Source organism: Hippichthys cyanospilos, chromosome 7 (genome assembly GCF_059441005.1).
Source record: "Hippichthys cyanospilos isolate Australia breed blue-spotted pipefish chromosome 7, RoL_Hcya_1.0, whole genome shotgun sequence".
Lineage (NCBI taxonomy): Eukaryota > Metazoa > Chordata > Actinopteri > Syngnathiformes > Syngnathidae > Hippichthys > Hippichthys cyanospilos.
The window spans coordinates 19,381,728-19,400,587 of NC_142375.1; the positions used below are offsets into that span (position 1 = coordinate 19,381,728).

General features: G+C 39.1%; 3 protein-coding genes, 1 long non-coding RNA gene and 2 other non-coding genes across 10 annotated transcripts in view; 1 reads left to right on the forward strand and 5 right to left on the reverse strand.

Annotated features, from left to right (window-relative positions):
* The window catches only part of slc5a10 (solute carrier family 5 member 10), a 24,861-nt gene extending 19,516 nt beyond the window's left edge, over positions 1-5,345 (reverse strand). For 2 of the 3 annotated variants that reach the window (XM_088418929.1, XM_088418928.1), the window contains exons 1-7: positions 5,211-5,345; positions 3,384-3,444; positions 3,195-3,266; positions 1,852-1,956; positions 915-974; positions 485-589; positions 305-410 (exon numbers count right to left, since the gene is read on the reverse strand). In XM_088418929.1, the coding sequence (XP_088275055.1) occupies positions 305-410; positions 485-589; positions 915-974; positions 1,852-1,956; positions 3,195-3,266; positions 3,384-3,444; positions 5,211-5,254 (553 nt within the window). In that variant the 5' untranslated portion in view covers positions 5,255-5,345. Of the gene's footprint in view, positions 1-304; positions 411-484; positions 590-914; positions 975-1,851; positions 1,957-3,194; positions 3,267-3,383; positions 3,492-5,210 lie in introns of those variants that run through there. The other variant, XM_088418927.1, reaches the window with a different exon arrangement.
* Positions 5,327-14,367, forward strand: chtf18 (CTF18, chromosome transmission fidelity factor 18 homolog (S. cerevisiae)). 2 transcript variants are annotated; one of them, XM_088418925.1, is made up of 23 exons: positions 5,327-5,418; positions 5,499-5,626; positions 6,695-6,787; positions 6,888-7,011; positions 7,286-7,475; positions 7,545-7,637; positions 7,791-7,843; positions 7,923-8,070; positions 8,161-8,385; positions 8,499-8,596; positions 8,670-8,793; positions 9,021-9,157; positions 9,246-9,339; positions 9,416-9,514; positions 9,600-9,730; positions 9,900-10,014; positions 10,076-10,300; positions 10,791-10,940; positions 11,018-11,148; positions 11,974-12,118; positions 12,375-12,470; positions 13,118-13,187; positions 13,844-14,367. In XM_088418925.1, the coding sequence occupies exons 2-23, from the start codon at positions 5,539-5,541 to the stop codon at positions 13,963-13,965; spliced, it is 2,751 nt and encodes a 916-aa protein (XP_088275051.1). In that variant the 5' UTR covers positions 5,327-5,418; positions 5,499-5,538; the 3' UTR covers positions 13,966-14,367. The 2 variants fall into 2 exon arrangements, with proteins under 2 accessions (XP_088275051.1, XP_088275050.1); XM_088418924.1 differs by lacking the exon at positions 5,327-5,418 and having other exon boundaries at positions 5,438-5,626.
* gng13a (guanine nucleotide binding protein (G protein), gamma 13a) lies at positions 14,016-16,278 on the reverse strand. Its single transcript, XM_088418931.1, has 3 exons — positions 16,109-16,278; positions 15,087-15,201; positions 14,016-14,415 (listed from the first exon to the last, which is right to left on the reverse strand). Exons 2-3 carry the CDS (start codon positions 15,182-15,184, stop codon positions 14,310-14,312), a joined length of 204 nt encoding a protein of 67 aa, XP_088275057.1. The 5' UTR covers positions 15,185-15,201; positions 16,109-16,278; the 3' UTR covers positions 14,016-14,309.
* A 564-nt stretch (positions 16,279-16,842) lies between these two features.
* LOC148421462 (uncharacterized) lies at positions 16,843-18,589 on the reverse strand. 2 transcript variants are annotated; one of them, XR_015866195.1, is made up of 6 exons: positions 18,437-18,589; positions 18,097-18,143; positions 17,791-17,841; positions 17,535-17,602; positions 17,273-17,335; positions 16,843-17,107 (listed from the first exon to the last, which is right to left on the reverse strand). It is a non-coding gene; the product is annotated as an uncharacterized LOC148421462 (long non-coding RNA). The 2 variants fall into 2 exon arrangements; XR_015866194.1 differs by having other exon boundaries at positions 17,791-17,844.
* On the reverse strand, positions 17,408-17,496 carry LOC148421463 (small nucleolar RNA SNORD60). Its single transcript, XR_015866288.1, has one exon. It is a non-coding gene; the product is annotated as a small nucleolar RNA SNORD60 (small nucleolar RNA).
* On the reverse strand, positions 17,924-18,006 carry LOC148421464 (small nucleolar RNA SNORD60). Its single transcript, XR_015866287.1, has one exon. It is a non-coding gene; the product is annotated as a small nucleolar RNA SNORD60 (small nucleolar RNA).
* Positions 18,590-18,860: the final 271 nt, after the last annotated feature.

Consider the following 18,860-nt stretch of genomic DNA (forward strand, 5'->3'; position numbering starts at 1 on the left):
GCCATATTGGGTGGGGCAACACTGCTGAGCACATAGAAATAAACCTAGGCGTTTGCAGAGAGTAATTACGTTTACCGCCTCTGATAAAACAGATTATTTGCATACGACTTTATTAGATTGTTCAGATGTACTAAAAATAAAGTGCCGCAGCAAGTTTTGACTATACCCTGGTATAATTTACAATTATCTGTAAAGGACAGCCATCTTTACTTAAGTGTGTTTAGAAGCCAGTCTCGCCAGGGATAACTTGGCCTCGGCAGAGCAAAGTAATGCACCATCAGACAGTAACGTCCTGTTTGCATACCGGCGATAGTGTAGAGCGCCGTGACCACCAGCATGAGAACTGTGGACAAGTAGAGGTTCCATCCCAGACACACTTGGACAAACAAAGCGCCCGAGTAGAGGTCAGTCTGGTGAAGTGGAAGAACAGGTGTCAAATTTTATGCTTTGCTAACTGGGTCATCTGTCTTTTTGTGATTCATACTGATATCTTTGTGAAGACGGACAAGAGCAGTGAGAGGACAGCCAGGTAGGTTCGAATCCTCTCGCCTCCGAAGCGCCGGCCCAGGTACTCGGGCATTGTCACGATCTAGACAAACACACTTGTTTTTGTCAACTCTGTGCGATTCGCTGAGCATCATAAATGTGTCATTCGCTCTCCCATCTTCTTAAATAATGATGCCCCTAAAGAAACTAATTTGATGTCGTTCATCATGCTCAAAGTTGGAGACAGCTGAAGTGTGTGAACACCCTGCTGGGGAATTTTCAAGGTGGGGAATGCTTGTAAGGGCAATGCCTCTTTTGGCACCTCAATATACCTGCTGAACCAGCCGTGACAAGCAGAGCCTGCGGTGCATATGTGTGTCTTAAGTGTTTGTGTGTGTTTGCGTGTGTGTGTGTGAGCGCAGACGAACCCCCGAAGAGATGTAGACAGGAACAAACACCCAGGCCAGAGCCAGCAAGACATAAGTGGCCTGAAAGAAAGTGTGAAACAGAGCGTAGAGGTTCACATTTTACATGAGTCCCAAAATTAGTCGGACAATCTTGGTCCATTCTGTTCGTCAGTGGAATGAGCTCTACTAAGTGCAGTGTGAAAAGGGGTTTAAAGCAGGTTGGTTTTCTTTTTTTCAACCAAGCATGTATAGCCCTGAGGCCGCATACTTTGCCCACCCCTCAGGCTCCAAACCAAACTTTCACATATTCAGTAGTTATGTAATATTTGTTGGCATTAATATAGACATCTTTTTTTTATTTAAAATTGGTTAAGATGTATTTAATTTGCTCATGGTTTTTATTCATTTATCTTATTGAAGAATTAGTTAATAAACCCCTGAAAAATCATTTTTGAGATAATGAGGGAAAGCAGGAATTAAGTTGGCTATGTTTACTACCACAATGGAACAAACGATCATTTCTAAGTGCCGCTGTTTACAAAATTACAAAAATAAAGCAAACTCCTCCCATGCCCACAGTTAGACTGCATTTTGCACTTTTATACAACAAAACTTGTTTATATTAAATAAACATGAATAAATATTACAGAAAAAAAATCACGGTTTCACAAAGTGAAATTGTTATTTTCATAGTTATCCTGTTTTGTTGTTCAGTGTTCATAAGAATAATAAATACTGGTACACATTTATTTTGAAAAGTGTCAACCTGTGAGAATTAGACACACATGACTGCAAGCGGACAATATTTCTCATAATTATCTTGTTGTTATTGAGCACAGTTTATGTTTTTCCAGTCACATTAACGTGTAATGTAAAGCTCCACCCTGGTCTGTGTTGTGTGAATATCAACAGAATAATCCTGGATTTAGTGGCTACATTCATGAATGAGTCCACTCACATTCCATTCAAAGCCTGCGACAGCGATGCCCCCAGCAGCTCCCGTCCCAGCCAGACCTATAAACAGACCCGAGCCCTCTGAACTGGCAAACAGGGAAGCCCCAATCTGCGAAGGTCAACATTTTAACACAGTAAATGTTTGCAGTTCATTACAAAACATTTTTAGAATTAAAATAACATATTATGATGACATAGGAATACAGTTTTAAATGTGATAGACCATCCCTGATTAAAATGGAGACCAGGTGCTTTTCATGTCACATTATTATTGTTTAGAAGCTGAAGAATATCATTCTAACCCTAACAAAATACAGTTAATCGTGTTGTCAAGAGATTTTTGCAAAAAAGACAAATTTGCAACTAATTATTTGCTAATTTTCCATAATTTCCATAACAGCTATGACGATTGTAACATATTTAATTGAGTAAAATCTTTCAATTAACTTATCAGAAAAAATAAATATTTCAAATACTGTGGGAAAGTTATACGATTTGCTTCCTTTAAAATACAATTTCGTTAACTGAGTTCATTCATTTAATACATTATAGAATTAAAACAACTCTCCAAATATAACACTTGGAAAGCCCCCAATAAATCTATATTATTAATACATACAATTGTCTCAAATTACGCTTTACGAGTAAAATACACTTTTAATGCCAGAATACCAATATAAATAAATACAATTAAAGATTCTAGCACATCACAATAGTTTGAGGGATTTAGAAAAGCAAGACAAGTGCTTCTGAAAATGGTAGGGTGGATGTATTATCATTATTCTTATAAATAATCCTCTACCAGTATATGATATTTATTTCCTCAAATATTATAACTGATGACAATTTTTAATTCAAAAACATTGCTATTCACATAATTAAAAAAAAAATGCTTACAGTAGAATACAAAAGAATATAATGTTAACCCCTAACACTTTTACTACTTAATTAAAAAAATATTCTTAAAAAATAAAAATTATTATATGTCCAATATTTGTAGTTACGGCAAATAATAATGTAAGAACAGTAATGGAGTTTAATTAAGGCCGATAAATTATGTTTATTTTAGCGCAATCTTTGAAGTATTGTTTTAGAATTCCTATAACATTAAAAAATGTTATATGCTATAAAATGTGCATTTCTCACCTCTTTATTTAATAATAACTGTCTTACAGTTAGAGATGCAACAACAGTACAGGGCTACACAGAGTTCGCATTACACCAAAAAAAGAAAAGTCTGTGAACACATTTTCTGTGGTTCACTATGATGACGATGACTAGCGCAAAATACAAAATCACAATAACATTGCAGTAAAATAAATGGAAAGGATGCTTTGGGGAACTCACCGGCCACCAGGCCATATCTCTCCCAGCCAGGAAATAGCCGCTCAGCGTGTTCCTGCTCACCCTGCATGATGACTGATACACACAAAAGCCACAGGGTAAAAAAAAAAAAAAAAAACACAAAAAACAATGAACAAACAAACAAAAAAACAACTTCAACATATAATAGCTAAATGTATCTCTGCAACTTACCCAGATTCCCACAGCCAGGTTGAGAAGGAAGTAGATTACTATGACGATGATGTCCGAGAAGCTGAAGGATTGAGACAGTGCGTAAAAGTTGGTGGTGGAATTGGACATCCTTGCACGCTTGTATATCACTAACTCCGCAAACACTTTTTGAAATATACCTATTATATCCCTATTACTATTTCACACCCATTTTTTGTCAGCCTTAGACATCGCAGTTACACAGGATTACCCTACTTCTTCTTTGCAGAGCCTTCTACATCAAAGTAAGGCAAAAAATGGAGGTGTGTGAGCATGTGTGTGTGTGTGTGTGTGTGCACAATGCAGACTGTTGCCCCCCACATGTAAAAGAATCAAACACATCACCTTAATGTTGAGCAAACACACACACTCATAGGCCCCTGCTAAGGGATAATGGAGTGGAAGTGTGTGTGAGCTGAGGAGTGCAGCAGATGCCCATGTGGACCGCAGTCAACACATACACACGGATACACACACACACAATGATAGTCAATCATTGGCTGTGTGACAAGTGTATAATCATTAGTGTCTAAACACACAAACATGTGCTGTGTTAAGTGTCGACTGGAATCAGTCACAGTATGTGTGTGCTACAGGAAGTAGTGTGTGTATGAAAGGTTTTTCTTTTTTGCCCATATGACATAAACATAAAAGTTAGATGAAGATGTTGAGGATACGAAATACCAAAACCCCTAGTACTTAAAACTAATTTAACACAATAATAGAAAAAAAGCAAGCAAAGACCTTTTTACTGATCAGATAGTGGTTTGCTGATGTGTTTAACTGCCACAGTAGAACAAAAATAATGGCGAGCTGGACTTCAGTGAGACAGATTGTTTGCCCAAAGTATCAAGGATGTAGAAGATAGCTGTTATTAAAAATGTGATTAATCACAATTAATTGGTAAATATACATTTCAGTGTTTTTCACACACCTGACCCCTTGCCGGCCTGTTTTCCAAACCTAGGAGCAGATGGTAGTGACGGGGGCGCCCTGACGCCACACATATCATCATCATTAATCTCTTTTACATACACATGTATGCATGTCTAAGCGCATGTAGCACAAAGTGTAAGAAAGTGATGAGATGATGGGTTTACCTGAAAGGGCTATGTTTTTTTCTTCTGAGAAAACATTGGTTAATAAAAGAGGTTTTTTTCACTCTAGCTTTTCTGGTAACACATTTCTTGGTTGTTTTAACTCATCACTATGTGTCGTTTTTGCACCGTCATTGTTGGATATTCCAAAAATTCATTAAAAAAAAATCCTCCACCCAATGCACTGGGTATGAATATGCCCACATTTGCTTTTCCCCCTTTTTGTCCCTAGACTGGGTTAGCAAACAGGAAAGGTGATCTCAAACTTAGTATTTCACAAGTAATTATCATCCATACTGTAAATTTGTACGTGGTTTCCTCCAGAAGTCAAATACAAAGCTTTTGTTTATAATTAATTAACTGTCTAAATTATTTTTCGTTTCCTTTTACTAATTTTTCAAAAATGCGTTTGCCATTGTTGTCGACTGAAAAATGACGTCACGTGTACTGAAGGCTCTTGTAACGACAAATCATAGCTCAGCCTTTGAGCGTCATGTGATCAAAAGGTGAACCGTGATTGGTCGCTACCCGAGCTTGGGTCAGTTTTCAGTCAAGAACAAGTAGAAAATGTGTTTTTAAAGGTATTCATTCATTATAAACAAAACAATAACATCTGCTGCTGAAAATAAAGTGGACTATCGCCGTTCCCAAAGAACCTCAAAGCCCATTTTGTGAAAGTCTTCCTTTTTTTATTCATATGGGATTACTGTACCTGTTGTTGTATTGTAAGCTCCTTTGAAAGTTTTGGTAGCTCATGTACAGCAAATGTCAAATCAAACTCTACTATATGGACTTCTTATTTCAATAGTACTTAATTGTCTCACATTTTTATATCGTTCCGCGAGGCACGATAACCCGGAAAGGAAAACTTATCACAACCAATCAGAGACCGAGCGCTTCAGCAACCCGGAATTGGCGTAGTAAGACTTAAAAATGCCGGGAAATTGTTTTCTCCATCACTAATGTTGGTGTCGTTTAATAACATCGAGTTTTTTTTCAGAGGTTGAACACATTTTCGTGTACGTTGAGGTGAAGCAACCATGGATGAATATGACGAAATGTTTGAGATTGAGGACCACTTTGAAGAGCAATTCGCAGACGAACTGGAGGCATTGGCTGAAATGGAAAGTGAGGACGTAAACAAGGCTTGTTTTCTTTTCGTTCTTTCTGTTTGTTTTTCAATTGTTAGTGAAACATTCGATGTGTTCCGGTTTTCATCATTGTTTACACTCTTATCTTTTCTTGTCATTTATTGTCACTCGCTTGTTCGTTCATTTGTTTCTTGATTATTTTACAATCTTTCGTCCCTTTTCCTTTACAGCCCTTTTTTTCATAGTTCACAGTAATTGTGTGCTTTATTCTTATACAATTCGGTCCAGAGGTTTTCAGCTGTTGTCAGAATATGGTGTTTATAAAATGCGAAATACAGCCATTTAATGACGATTAATTCAAATTTTCTTGGCCTCAATAGCATTTTAAAATTACTTAACCTTGTGCAAGTGTAACTACAACCATTAGTGAATTTGATTAGTTTTTATACTGTTAAAACAATTTAAAAAAAGCTATTTGACATCAGCAAAGGCTAAAATGGTGTTTATTCCAGTTGTTACTGCACTGTATGAAAGGTATGCTTTGCATACTTAAATCTTTGCATTGTCTAATTATGCTTAAAATGTACTGTAGTTTGTGCGTAAGGCTGACCAGTTTTGAAAAATCACCTATATGCTATTTTTTTCCTATTGTTACTGTGATTGATAATGAGATAATTAGTTAAACGTCTCATTTAGCTACACAACCAAAAACGTGTCAAATGTCAATATTAGTTATAAATACATTTCTGGTATTAGGATACAATAAAAAAAAAAGGCAAATTCATATGAAAGATTTCATCTACTTCACTTTACTGAACCCTTTGACTTGCACTCCGATATACAGTAGTAAACGCTTTGTCCCATTATGGCAATATAAAAAAAAATTCTACCACAAAAGTGTGGCATGAAAATAATCAGTAGTCATAAATCTGATCACAACAATAGCGGGGATAGGCACCAGCAAGCCTGCGACCCTTGTGAGGATAAGTGGATCTAGAAAACGGATGGATGGATAATTGTTCACCTCAACCTCATAATAGTTACCCCAATGGTAAGTTTGTTTAATGCATGGAGCTCATTTCTAACTATTATTTTGCATTTTTAGGGGAATCCTTCAAGCCTGCAAAGCGCCGGCGGCTTAGTGCCAATGATGACACATCTCACAAGAATTGCCAGCAGGTGTCTGATCAGCAAATCAGTGAGTTTTACATTACATCGAAAATGTTGCATAATGTGTTCTATTTGGTACATTTATACCATGATTGTCTTCTTTTTTTGTCGTTTTTTTTTTTTTCAAGCTCCAACTGCTAAGCGCCACAATCAGGACATTGGTGTTGTGAAGCGACTTTTTAAATCTTCGCCGCGCAATGACATCACACCTCCGTCCTCTCCAGAACACTATGAACCACCTCAAACAGTCGGGTAGAACCATTTTTTCCCCCTTCCATTTTTGAGAAAGTCTTCATCCTCTTTACATTCACAGGTGAGCAGGAGGCTATCCCAGCTCACCGTAGGAGAGAGGTGGAGGACACGATGCTAGCCCATATTTAGACAACCAACCGCTCATGTGGACGATTTACTTATAATTATATAAAAATAATACTTGTTGATCATTATTCAACTTTTATATTTAGTAGCAGCAATTAAGGATAAAAAATAAAAACCTTTTTTGTGTTGTTGTTTTCTTGCCTTACAGGTCTTCCTCAGTTCCTGCTCTGGATATCAGTGGATTTGAAGCAATCTCAGAGTCTCCCAGGCGACCTGTTGCTGTGACAACGCAGTCATGTGTACTGAAAAGACCCCCACTAGAAGGCGACTACATCACAATCACCGACTCTTTGGGCAGTCGTGTCTACCTCCGCCAGAGAGACATTGAAACAGAGAAGGTGGACTGAAACACTGCAAAATATAAATCGTAGACTGTCAATTTAATGAATGAGGTCTTTTTTGTTTAGGTGACAGGCTCCAGAATGGTGCCTGACTCTCAGGGTTCTTTGGGGCTGCTCACTGTACCAATATGTTTGCTGAGAGAGCAAGAGGCAGACCGAGTGAGTAGATTACCCCTTATTTATGGCGGACACCAACAAATGTGGCAGAAGTACTCACATGCTACTTATAAATAAAAGTACAGACGCTTCTGTTGACTACCAGTGAAATTAAAATGACATTAACATGTAAATTAATTTTCTTTTCGACTGCAGCGCCACCAACAGGTTTTAGAGGAGACACAGCGCCTCACAGAGATACTGGACCGGTACATTCACCGCCTGCTTTCTTTCACACAAGCTTGATTCCCTGCATCTAATTTGATTGTTCCTTTCTTTGATATTCAGCAGTGTGAATGGAGTCTTGGTTGAGCCTGAAATTAGAGAGACGGAAGAAAAAGAAGAAGGGGATTCAGAAGACGCTGATGGTCAGAGCTTTCGACTCTGGGTCGATAGATTTTCCCCCCGGCACTACACCGAGCTGCTTAGTGATGATGTATGACATAGCCGGCTCAATATTCTCTCAGCTCCATGTCTTGCATGAATGAAACCGCCAAGGGCATTAATTTTTATTTATTTTTTCAAGTTTACCAACCGTTGTCTGCTGAAGTGGCTCAAGCTATGGGACACCGTGGTATTTGGAAAAGAGAAGGTGTCTCGCCCGTCTCGAGTTGACAGACAACCCCCCATGCAAACTTCATTTAAAGCCAATCAAGCCAATCAAAATCCAAACCGCTTCAAGAGTAAAATGGAGATGACTGAGGAGATACTGGAGGCTGAACTGGACCAGTACAAACGGCCCAAATTTAAGGTAAACCTTAGGATCCAATCCCCTTTTTCAATTGTGCTTCATTATACTTAATCAAGTTTGTTTAAATGCCTTGTATATATATCAAAACACTGACTTTTCTTCACTTCCTCTAGGTGGCGTTGTTGTCCGGTCCTCCGGGTTTGGGCAAGACCACATTGGCTCACGTTATTGCAAAGCATGCTGGCTACAATGTAGTGGAAATTAACGCAAGGTTCTAGAAACCGTCTGTGACAACACCTTAGTTGGAGTAATCTTCCTGTGTTGACTTTGTTATTGTTTTGCAGTGACGACCGCAGTGCAGAGGTGTTCCAGAAACGTATTGACACGGCGACGCAGATGAAATCTGTTTTAGGCGCCAATGAGAGGCCAAACTGCCTCATCATTGACGAAATTGACGGCGCTCCGGCAGTACGTTTTGACTCCATTCATTATACTAAATATGTTATTAAAAGTGTCTGTACATGTTCGCCCCAGATGTTTATCTACAGTAATCAAGTCACGTCTTTTGCATTTCCTCTTGAAAGCCAAGAAAGGGAAAGCACAACTTCCCAGAATTTTTTTAATTTATTATTCAGCAAGCCAGCGACCAGCTAAAGATAAGGGATTTTTATATTTTGTTTTTCTGCATACTGTAGGCTGCCATCAATATTCTGTTAGCGACCCTGAACAGAAAAGATGGACACGGCGGCGATGTCAGCACAGATTCTACAAAGAAGAAAAAAAAGAAAGAGCCCATTCTCCTGCGACCCATCATCTGCATCTGTAACGACCTGTAAATAAAATTACTCTTAATTTTGAGCAGCAACAGAAACCGTATGAAGCAAGACGATTGTTCATTTATATACGATTTTTTTTGTCAGTTATGTTCCAGCTCTCAGACCACTGAGGCAGCAGGCCTTCCTCCTGACCTTCCCACAGACTCAATCCTCCCGTCTAGCACAGAGACTAGCAGAGGTACATGCCATAGGCACAGATCAAGTAGTTCATTACATAAAACATTTAATCGCCTATTTGTATCCCCGGTTTGCAGATCTCTCTTCGACAAGGGATGAAGGCAGACATGGGCTCGCTAATGTTACTGTGTGAGAAAACAGACAATGACATCAGGTCTTGCATCAACACACTCCAGGTAAGATGGGATTTATTTTTCTGAACATTTTTAAAATATAGGCAAGGGAGCTTAATTTAACTAGCTTTTTTTCCCGCCAAAAAAGTTCCTTTTTGGCAAAGGCCATAAGCAGCTTAACACCAGGATCATCCAGTGTGTGTCTGTTGGCCAGAAGGACCAAAACAAAGGATTGTTCCATCTGTGGCAGGAAATATTCCAGTTGCCACGCACAAAACGGTACAGTAGCTCATCAACTTTTGAGCAACCGCCATGTATTATATTTCATTTTAAGGGGAGATAAGTGTAGAATTTGAATATATCAGTATCTCAAGTATAATTTTCAGAGACAGAAGCCTGATTTTTGTCAAAACATTTCACATACACAGTACTGTATATGTTTCTTTAGGAAACGTATTGGTGAGCAGTTTGAGGAAGTCCCTGGTTCAGGAGGTGGCGGTGAGAGGTTCCAGCACATTCTTGACTTGGCCTCATCTAGTGGAGAGTATGAAAAAGTTTCCCAGGTAAATTTGCCACCTTTTCATGCATTTTAGTACCATCCTGACATCACTCCCCTTCCCTCAGGGTCTGTATGACAACTATCTTTCCATGAGAGTGCGCGATCCCAATCTGCAGAGCGTGTGCGACGCTCTGGAATGGATGGTCTTTTCCGACAGACTCAATCAAGTCATCATGCATGGGCAGAATTTTACTCTCATGAAGTACCTGCCCTTCCTGCCTGTCGCTTATCACTTCCTATTCGCACACCCGAACGTGCCGCGCATCAACTATCCACACAGCCAACACGAGGTAAATTTCAAATGCTGGATCGATGGATACAGTTGATGATACAGACTCCCACATCAAAACTTGTAAAGATACCTTAGTTGAAGATTCCTTGTCAGAAAGTGGCGTGTTGGTTAGTGGTGTTCCACAAGGATCAAATTTAGGTCCAACACTAATTTAGACGTGTTGACACTTGGCCAGGCCATCGGAAGACACAGATAGTTATCGTAATGATACTCAGCTCTACGTTTGTTTCTCCTGGTTAGGCCATGTGAGCCCAAGGGCATGTTAACTTTGACTTCAGGTGGCAGACTGCAATATAGGGCCAAATTTACCTCACACTGAGCTTACTAATAGATTATTTTTCCCATAAATGCAATTTCAATCAGAATGCCGCGTTTAGACTCGTGGCGGCACAAAGGCTATTTTAGCGTAATGTGCAAATTGCTGTATCCAATTGTACATTAGTGTTAATCACCACACGAGCCATGAGTTACTGCGCTGTCTTCTCCAGGCGACCTCTCAACTCCAGAGCAGCAGGAACGCTCTGTCCACCATGTTGTCTGACATTCCGGCCAGTATCAGGAGCAGGATCAGCCAACTTAACCTCACCCTGGACATTCTCACACTGCTTCTTGATATCATTAGTCCCAAACTACGCCCCGTTCGTATACACCTAAAGCTCTCCAAAATCATTCTCCATGACAAATATGGATCAATAAAATCCCGCTTGTCCTCTAGGTGAACCCCCAGCTGTTCAGTCGCAGAGAAAAGGAGCAAATGTGCGAATTGATCGACACCATGTTGGCGTACAACCTGTCGTACCGGCAGGACCGCACACCGGAGGGGCAGTACACATACATCCTGGAACCGTGAGTACACATTGGGGTTTTAATAGCTTCAGATTTTTTTTTTTATTCGAACGGTTTTCATTTTTAATTACTTTTTATACACCGTTTGATTGAAAAGAACAGCATCCTAGCTGTCAAACATGGGAGTGGGCGAGTGACAATGTGGGGTTGCTTGGTGGCTTCAGGACATGGGCGATTTGCTGTGACTAAAAGACCAATAAATTCTGCTCTCGACAAGAAAATACAGCTGGCGAATGCTGGGCCATCAGTTTGTGCCCTCCAGCTCAAGCGCTTATGGGTTATGAAGAAGGACAACAACCCGGAACTGCCATCAAACCTGACAATTTGTGAAAATATGCAATAAATAGCTCACCATTACAGAAATTGATGTTGTGATATTTATAGGCTCTCAGCAGGCGTGCAGTGAGTATGTGTTGAGGTTGGGGGGGGGTGGAGATGGAGATCAGTGCTAAGAGGATTATCGTTTTAGAGAATGATTAAATCCAGGTTTGCTTTTAGATGTACTGTGTCAACCATGAAAAGTGGAAGCTTATTCCTCCCTTCAAGATTGCAAAGTAAAAGTTGTCAAGTACACTTGGTGTATCTCTAGATGTGTGTTGTCAGGGAGGGGCGATATATTGCCGATACTGATGATATATCAAGGTACTGGTACCCATAAAGCTTGTGGCAGCCTTTTTAATGAGAAATTAATAATGCCAATATTCTTTTTTTTTTTCCTGCAGTTTGAAGGAATATTGCTCTTGGGATTTATTTGTTAATCTTTTAAATTATTTGTCTCTGTCGTATCTAACAAACTTAATAGCTGTTTACACTGTGCGTTTGTAGACGTGTGGAAGCGGTGGTGAAGTTCTCGGGGCTGCCTCCGCGCCGACAGTTGACCTATCAGGCCAAACAAACTATCAGCAGAGAGATGGAGCAGGAGAAAATGAGGAGGGCTGAGCAGCTGATGTTAAAGCGGAACCCCACAGTGGTAACACACAGTTCTATTTTTTTTTTTTTAGTCTTTGACTCAAAATATTTGTGTCTATTTGAAAACTCTTACCCTACTTTTATAACTGTACTTTGAAATCCTGAAAAGAAAAGACGTCAGAAAGATGCCCAATTTTTGGCTGATTTTTAGAAGATCTAAAATTGACTGATTAATCAGTTGTTCCCTAATTGTTGTCCTATTTACATTTTTCATAATTTAATATACCAAATATCTTTTTCTTGTGCGTTTTATGCAGAAAGAGGCAGAGAAGATGAACTCTGCTCCAAAACAAAACAGGAACCACCATCAAAGATTGGAGAATATAGTCAAGCAGACCACAGTGGAGCCCAGGGTGAGACACTGAGACATATCGATTTAGTATCCATAGCTCTTTTTTTGCACAACTGTAAGTAACAATTACAGTAAACAAAATAAGAAACTTAAAAAAAAAAACAATGTTATGGTATACGGTTCTAAAATCTTACACTCATGAGTTGAAAATTGAATGTTATTTTTTTTTCTTCAATGCAAATATTCAACTATACACTGCATATAAAGACTATCAATTGATGTATGAACATATAATTTGCTACGTGTGACGTATCCCATTTGGTTAACTCAAAAGGTTTCCTTTTTTTATTCATCCATTGAAGCGGTGATGTGTAGATTTCATTTCTTGCCTCTAGGTAGTGCACATGAGCATCATTTCAATCATAATAGAAATCAGGACAACGGGACATCACTGGGATTTAGTCCCTCATGGTGAGACTGTCAAATTAGGCTAATAAGACATGAAGCTGACCTCCATTTAAGACATTTGGTGACTACTGACTGATTTAGCAGTTTTAAAACGGCTGGTATTATTTGAATGCAGCCTCACTTCAAAACTACTTTGTACACCACACACCCCACATACTGTCTCAACAAATAGATTTTTTTTAAATTTTATTTTATTGCAAACCCTCCCTTGAACTTCTCTCTGTTTTTGTGTCCAAACAGCAAGTGGTGGACTTTTTCGGCCGCCCTGTTGCACCCAAACAGACGGCAGTCCCATCATCATCAGACACAGGTACCAAAACCACGTATGCTTTATTATGCTATATAATATTTGTAATTATTTGGACAATTATTATTTACAAGGACAGACTTATGCTATCATGTTCCAAATTTTGGGTTTTACATTGTTGGTCAGAAATTTTATTATTGTTTTATTATTACTTACTCTATTTCAAATAAATGTTCAGTGATTTTTTTTAAACTTGTTTTTGTTTATTAGCTTCTTTTAAATTTATATAAAATACTCGGCCCGTTTTGCCAGCCACTGCTTGTTGCGGACAGTTCTTGTTACGATACAATATTTTGCAAATAAATGAAATAACCCTATGCAAATCAAGATAACTATACATCAGCAAATATGGTCATGCCGACCTCCTTGACAAAGTGCGAGACCAAATCCTGTGTGAATTGACCAACTGAAAAAGCAGGTAGCATTCATTGATGTAGAGACCTGCCTTTTATAACTCGTATTTGATGTTGATCATTCAAGTAACTTTCCTTTATTTTCTTGCCAAACTTATATCACTCTTTTTTTTTTCCCTGAGTATACCATGATCAATAGTGTGTGGTATATACTGCTGAAAGTTATAGTATGAGTACTGAATTGTTGGGATAAATGCATTTGAACAAGATCTTCAAACAGACCATGTGACTTTTCTCTCCCTGCAGGCCAGAAGTGTGCCGTGCTGACCATGGGGAAGGCGGTGGGCAACAGCGACGTGTGGTTTCGCTTCAACGAGGGCATGTCCAACGCCGTGCGACGGAACGTTTACATCCGGGAACTCCTATAGCCCTCTTGACCTCACAACCGCCACCAAAAAACACAGAAGTATGTCACCTGTTCGGTTCTGTTAAATTCTAAACAGTCTTTATTTTTGATTGACAATGTTAAAAGCCAATAAAAACAAACTTCTAAAAAGCTACTTTGCACCGAGCACACACACACGCACACTCACACACAAACGGCAGTCTTAAAATAAGAGCATCCAAAGAATCCAAATAAATAAATAGTCATAGCATTAGCGTGTTTGCGTGTATGTGTGTGTTTTTAGTGCAGCATGACTGTGTGAGTGCACATTATTAGTGGTGCATCCGTGCATTGACAGTGTGATCTACTTTGATGGGTGTGTGATCATCAGAGGATCACACACTTCCCCTTCTCCACCCAAGGATTGGCTCTCATCAACTCAGGGTTCAGGAAAGGATCCTCACACACGCAACTCTCGATCCACTTCACCAACCTAAAAAAACAAACACACTTTAGCCATTTTTCATACTTGATTATGAAGAAAGAGTGGGCAAATTTTGGTTATTGTGAGCATATGTGGAGGGAAAAAACGATCCTGAAATATGATACGGGCCAAGAGAATGGGACAACTGTGGTGAATTGATCCATCCTTTTTTTTTTTTTCCTTTGAAAATCGACAAACAATGCTCCGAAACCCAACGACTAAATCTTGTTTTGTTGATGTTTTTCTCCGCTACTCTATTTGAACTCCATGTTTCCGGAAACCCCGTTTGGAGAAAGACTAAAACTTTGCAGTGTAATATTCAGTTTTATTATGTATTTCACGATTTGAAACTGAATTTTGTACAAAATGAAGCGACACTTTGTTTTTTTTCATCTTTTTCTCTCCCTCCCCTGTAAAATTTGCCTTTTTACCAAGTTACCCCTCTTCTATTGGCCCATACTCAAACTGACAACATGACTTCCTCTTTGGGTATCCCATGTGACAATCATTTTCTACACTCTACAAGACCTACTGTGTTTGATATTTCTTTCATGACCACAAGCGAACGCGCTATATTGTGGCTAATATTTCAGAAAGGAAATTCTCATGTCAAGTCCAAGGTTCTGGATGTCCAGCAATTATTTTAGCATGCATTTTTTTTTTTTTTTTCTTGCACTCACTCAGTGACTGTGATAGAAGACTTCTCCCTGTTAATGGCCAGCTGATACTGAAGCGATTCCACTTCCCTCCGCATCTGGGGAACATCTAAGTCGTCCATCTTCGATAATAGTTAGGCTATCAGAACAGCAAAATAGAAAGGAAGCATTATGGAAGATTCTGTGTTTCGACTTCATTAGTAGATTTTAAATAGCTAATCTCCAAGTACTACTGATGTCTCTTTGTTTGGAGCAGAAAGAAAGACAGTAGGGACAATCAATCCAGAGATAACAGTACACTCTTTTTTTTTTTTAAATTCAGAATGATGCTCAATTTTGAGATCTATCCTTGCTGACACTGTGCGATGGACACAAAGACAATCAACATATCACACTCACATTATTATGATTTAGTAACTGGTTTGCTCCGTAATATGTCAGGAAACAAAAATACAAAACAGTCTGCTTTTGTGAAAGACTGCAGAAATATATAATAATACAGAATAATACATTATGTAAACTTTCTTTTTTATATATATTTTCGTAACATTTTATTTTAATTGTAGATATTGCATTCGTTTGGAGATTGCATCACTTTTTTTCAATATAATCTTGTTAAAGAGAGCTTCAGCACTTTGCACATAACTGCATCCTAATATCACTAAAACGCTCAATTTTTACGGGTCTCTTGTCTTGCACCTCATCCGTATAAAGTGTGCCCCACCCTGCCGGGATGCGCCTTATAAAGCCGGAAGAGGCCGAGCGAGACCCCGTATATGACGGATCTCTTTCCTAGCAGCACGTCTCCCCTCATCTTTAATGGATCTCTTCAAATTAGGTCGACTCGCCTCCATCAGCATCCGCCCCTCCGCGCGCCTCTCACGGCAAGCCGCTCCACCAAATCAGCCCCCCCCCCCCCCCCACCTCCGATATCCCTCCTCATTAATAATATGCACGTAAAGACGCACGATTTTCGATCGCGTTAACATTTGCGTTAAAGTATCGCGGGGGTGAATCGAACGGAACCATACAACATCGGGGCCTACCGTTAAGTCCGCCCGGTGAGCAGCTGCCGATGGCGGACGAAAGAGAAGCTGGACGGCCGGTAATGAGCTCTGACGTCGCTCGGGTAGTCTGGAGGATGAGGATGCGGCGTGTGTTGTGTGTCGGGCACTCCCCTGCGTTTGCGACTGGATGCGGGAGGACTTTAAGGGGCGTGGCCGCCGCACGCTTTGACTGGCAAACCGTGCGCGCACCTGCATGCAAACGTGAGGCGCGCGCACGCAAATGAGGACGATAAATCAGGTCATGTTGATTTGTTAACTGAGGTAGAACAAAACATGAGTTTGGGAATGGCAATTTTATGTACGTACAGCCGCTTTGATGACAGTATATTCTTGGATTTTTTTTGTGTACACAGTGAAAGGAAATGCACCATCAAATGACTAATTAAGTTCAAAATGTGGAAAACACTTTTAACAAGTATAGTCTTGTTTAAATAAAGGCTAATCAGGATTGCAGTGTGATCTGGTTTCATAAACTAACAGTACACAATACTTTTTCATTAATTTACATATCACTGATACATCAACACTTTTGGATGTACCTAACATGTTAAAATCCTGCGTTGTTGTACATGCATGTGTATGGGAGCTAAATTAGTAAGTTTATGTACGTCAGCATGACACATATTCTCAACTGACTTACCTAGATAAAGGTTGAATTAGACTAATGTCTTATTTATCTTTTTGTTATCGTGCACCCAATACAAGGAAACAAATGCCATTTAAAAACATCACTTTATTGTTCCTTTGACATTTTTTTGTTCATGTAAAAATGATCCAATTCAAAGTCAACATATATTTGGTTGTTACTCCCAGACTGCTCCTTATGCAAGTTAGTAATAATGCACCACTTTATAGTATACTCAAGATGCTTTCCACAAAACTTGGGGGAAAAAATAAAACAGTAAAGAGGTTAAGAGCAGGAGCCTGATTTTCATGAGAAGAGCTGCAGACAAGTCAGCCAGCAGTGACAAATGCCACCTGTGGTAAAAAAAAAGGCAATTAGCACCCTTATTTGAACAAATTCTGTTGTATAACAATCAGAAAAGCCCCTCAACAACACGAGTAAGAGCCCACCTCAGATCAGATTTTTTAATTATTCTTTTTAATCATCACCAGCTAGTATGAGGCCTCCTCCAAACTCACCAGCTCTCACATCCAGTCAGACGAAATGCGCCAGTCCTTAACATCATTGCGGCATGTTGCTATCTGTCAGAAAATAAGAAAACCAACCAAATGAGGTAGCAGAAAAATGCATTACAGTTTTTAAGAATGATAATGAAGCCTCAGGATGAAAAGTCGAATCAAAAGCTGCAATTCAGCTGTCATAGTAGGTGTCAGAAAAGGTAATTGATTTGTCATCATCGGCTGAAAAAAATCCCAGCCGATGTTGTTGAGTAAAACCTACATCTCGCATCCTGCCAGTGATGCATCCTCCTCAGGCCAGACTGACTTGGAAAACTTTGTGCTGTCACTCTGTAAAATTTGAAAAATTGAGTATTACTGATGGAATGCAGAAATATATTTGATTTTATAAGTTATAAAGCCTCAGAAAAATCAGCAGAATCAAAAGCTATAGCTTAGCTGTCATAGTAGGTGTCAGAAAAGGTCATTGATATGTCGTCATCGGCTGAAGAAACAAATGTTTCAAAACAAAACCTCACCACATCCCGCCAGTGAAGCATCCTCAAACATGACCCACTTGGAGACCTTTTCTTCTTTATATATTTTGTGTTTAAACAGAGAAATACATTAGAAATGCAGGAATACATACCACTTAAACAAAAAACAAACGTTAAGCCTCAGGTAAAATGATAGAATCACCAGCTGTAGTTCAGCTGTCATAGTAGGTGTCAGAAATTAATTTGTCATCATTGGCTTTGTACAGAAAGAGTTCCTATGTTATACAAGTTAAACTTGCGTATAAATTCGTTATAAACCAAGGATCGTCCGACAAAATGTGGACTTACCCCGTTAGACGTCTTAACATCCATTAGTCGCCTTTTTCTTGATGTAACTGTGGAAAAAAATGTTAACATTTTTTAACCAAAAGTTGACATGGTCCATTTTAAGAAATATAACGAGTGAAATATACAGTGCTGTTTTTTTGCTTACTTTTTAGATCTCTATAAAGTTTAACTTTACTAGAACATTTCGCTAAAAGATTTAAACCTAGCAACCGTTGGTAAATTAAGCGATAATACACCACATTAAAAATCAAATCTTGTTGAAATATTAATAACTTTCTTCCTCGTGGTCGTGGCAACACCACGTGGTGTCGTGATTAGAAAGCGTTGTCAGATAACTCACCTCAGCGGTCTTCTTTTTTTCCACTGTAGGAGTAATATCTTAAAGAAGTAAAACAGGGAACTATTTGCACACCCTCTGCCATAATTCGGTGTTAAATAATTTTCAAGGGTGGTACACGACACCACGTTGTAGTCCTCATCCATGTCACCAGTGTAGGAGAAAGACCGGAAACGGAAAGATAGAGAAAAAAGGGAAAGGTTCAACCGGAAACGGAAGTCCGCCCTTCTGGGTTGAAATTAAAACTGAAAAGAAAAGCGCTAATTACATTTTTTTGTTTCATATGTCTCGCTAAAACTCGTCTTTTTTTATTTCGTATGTTTACGCAATAATTAATTATGCATAATTTGGCTGTTTTATGTTTCCGCCGGTTACCATAACAGCGTAAATTGCTCAATTTACCTCACGTTATTAATATGTGAAAACA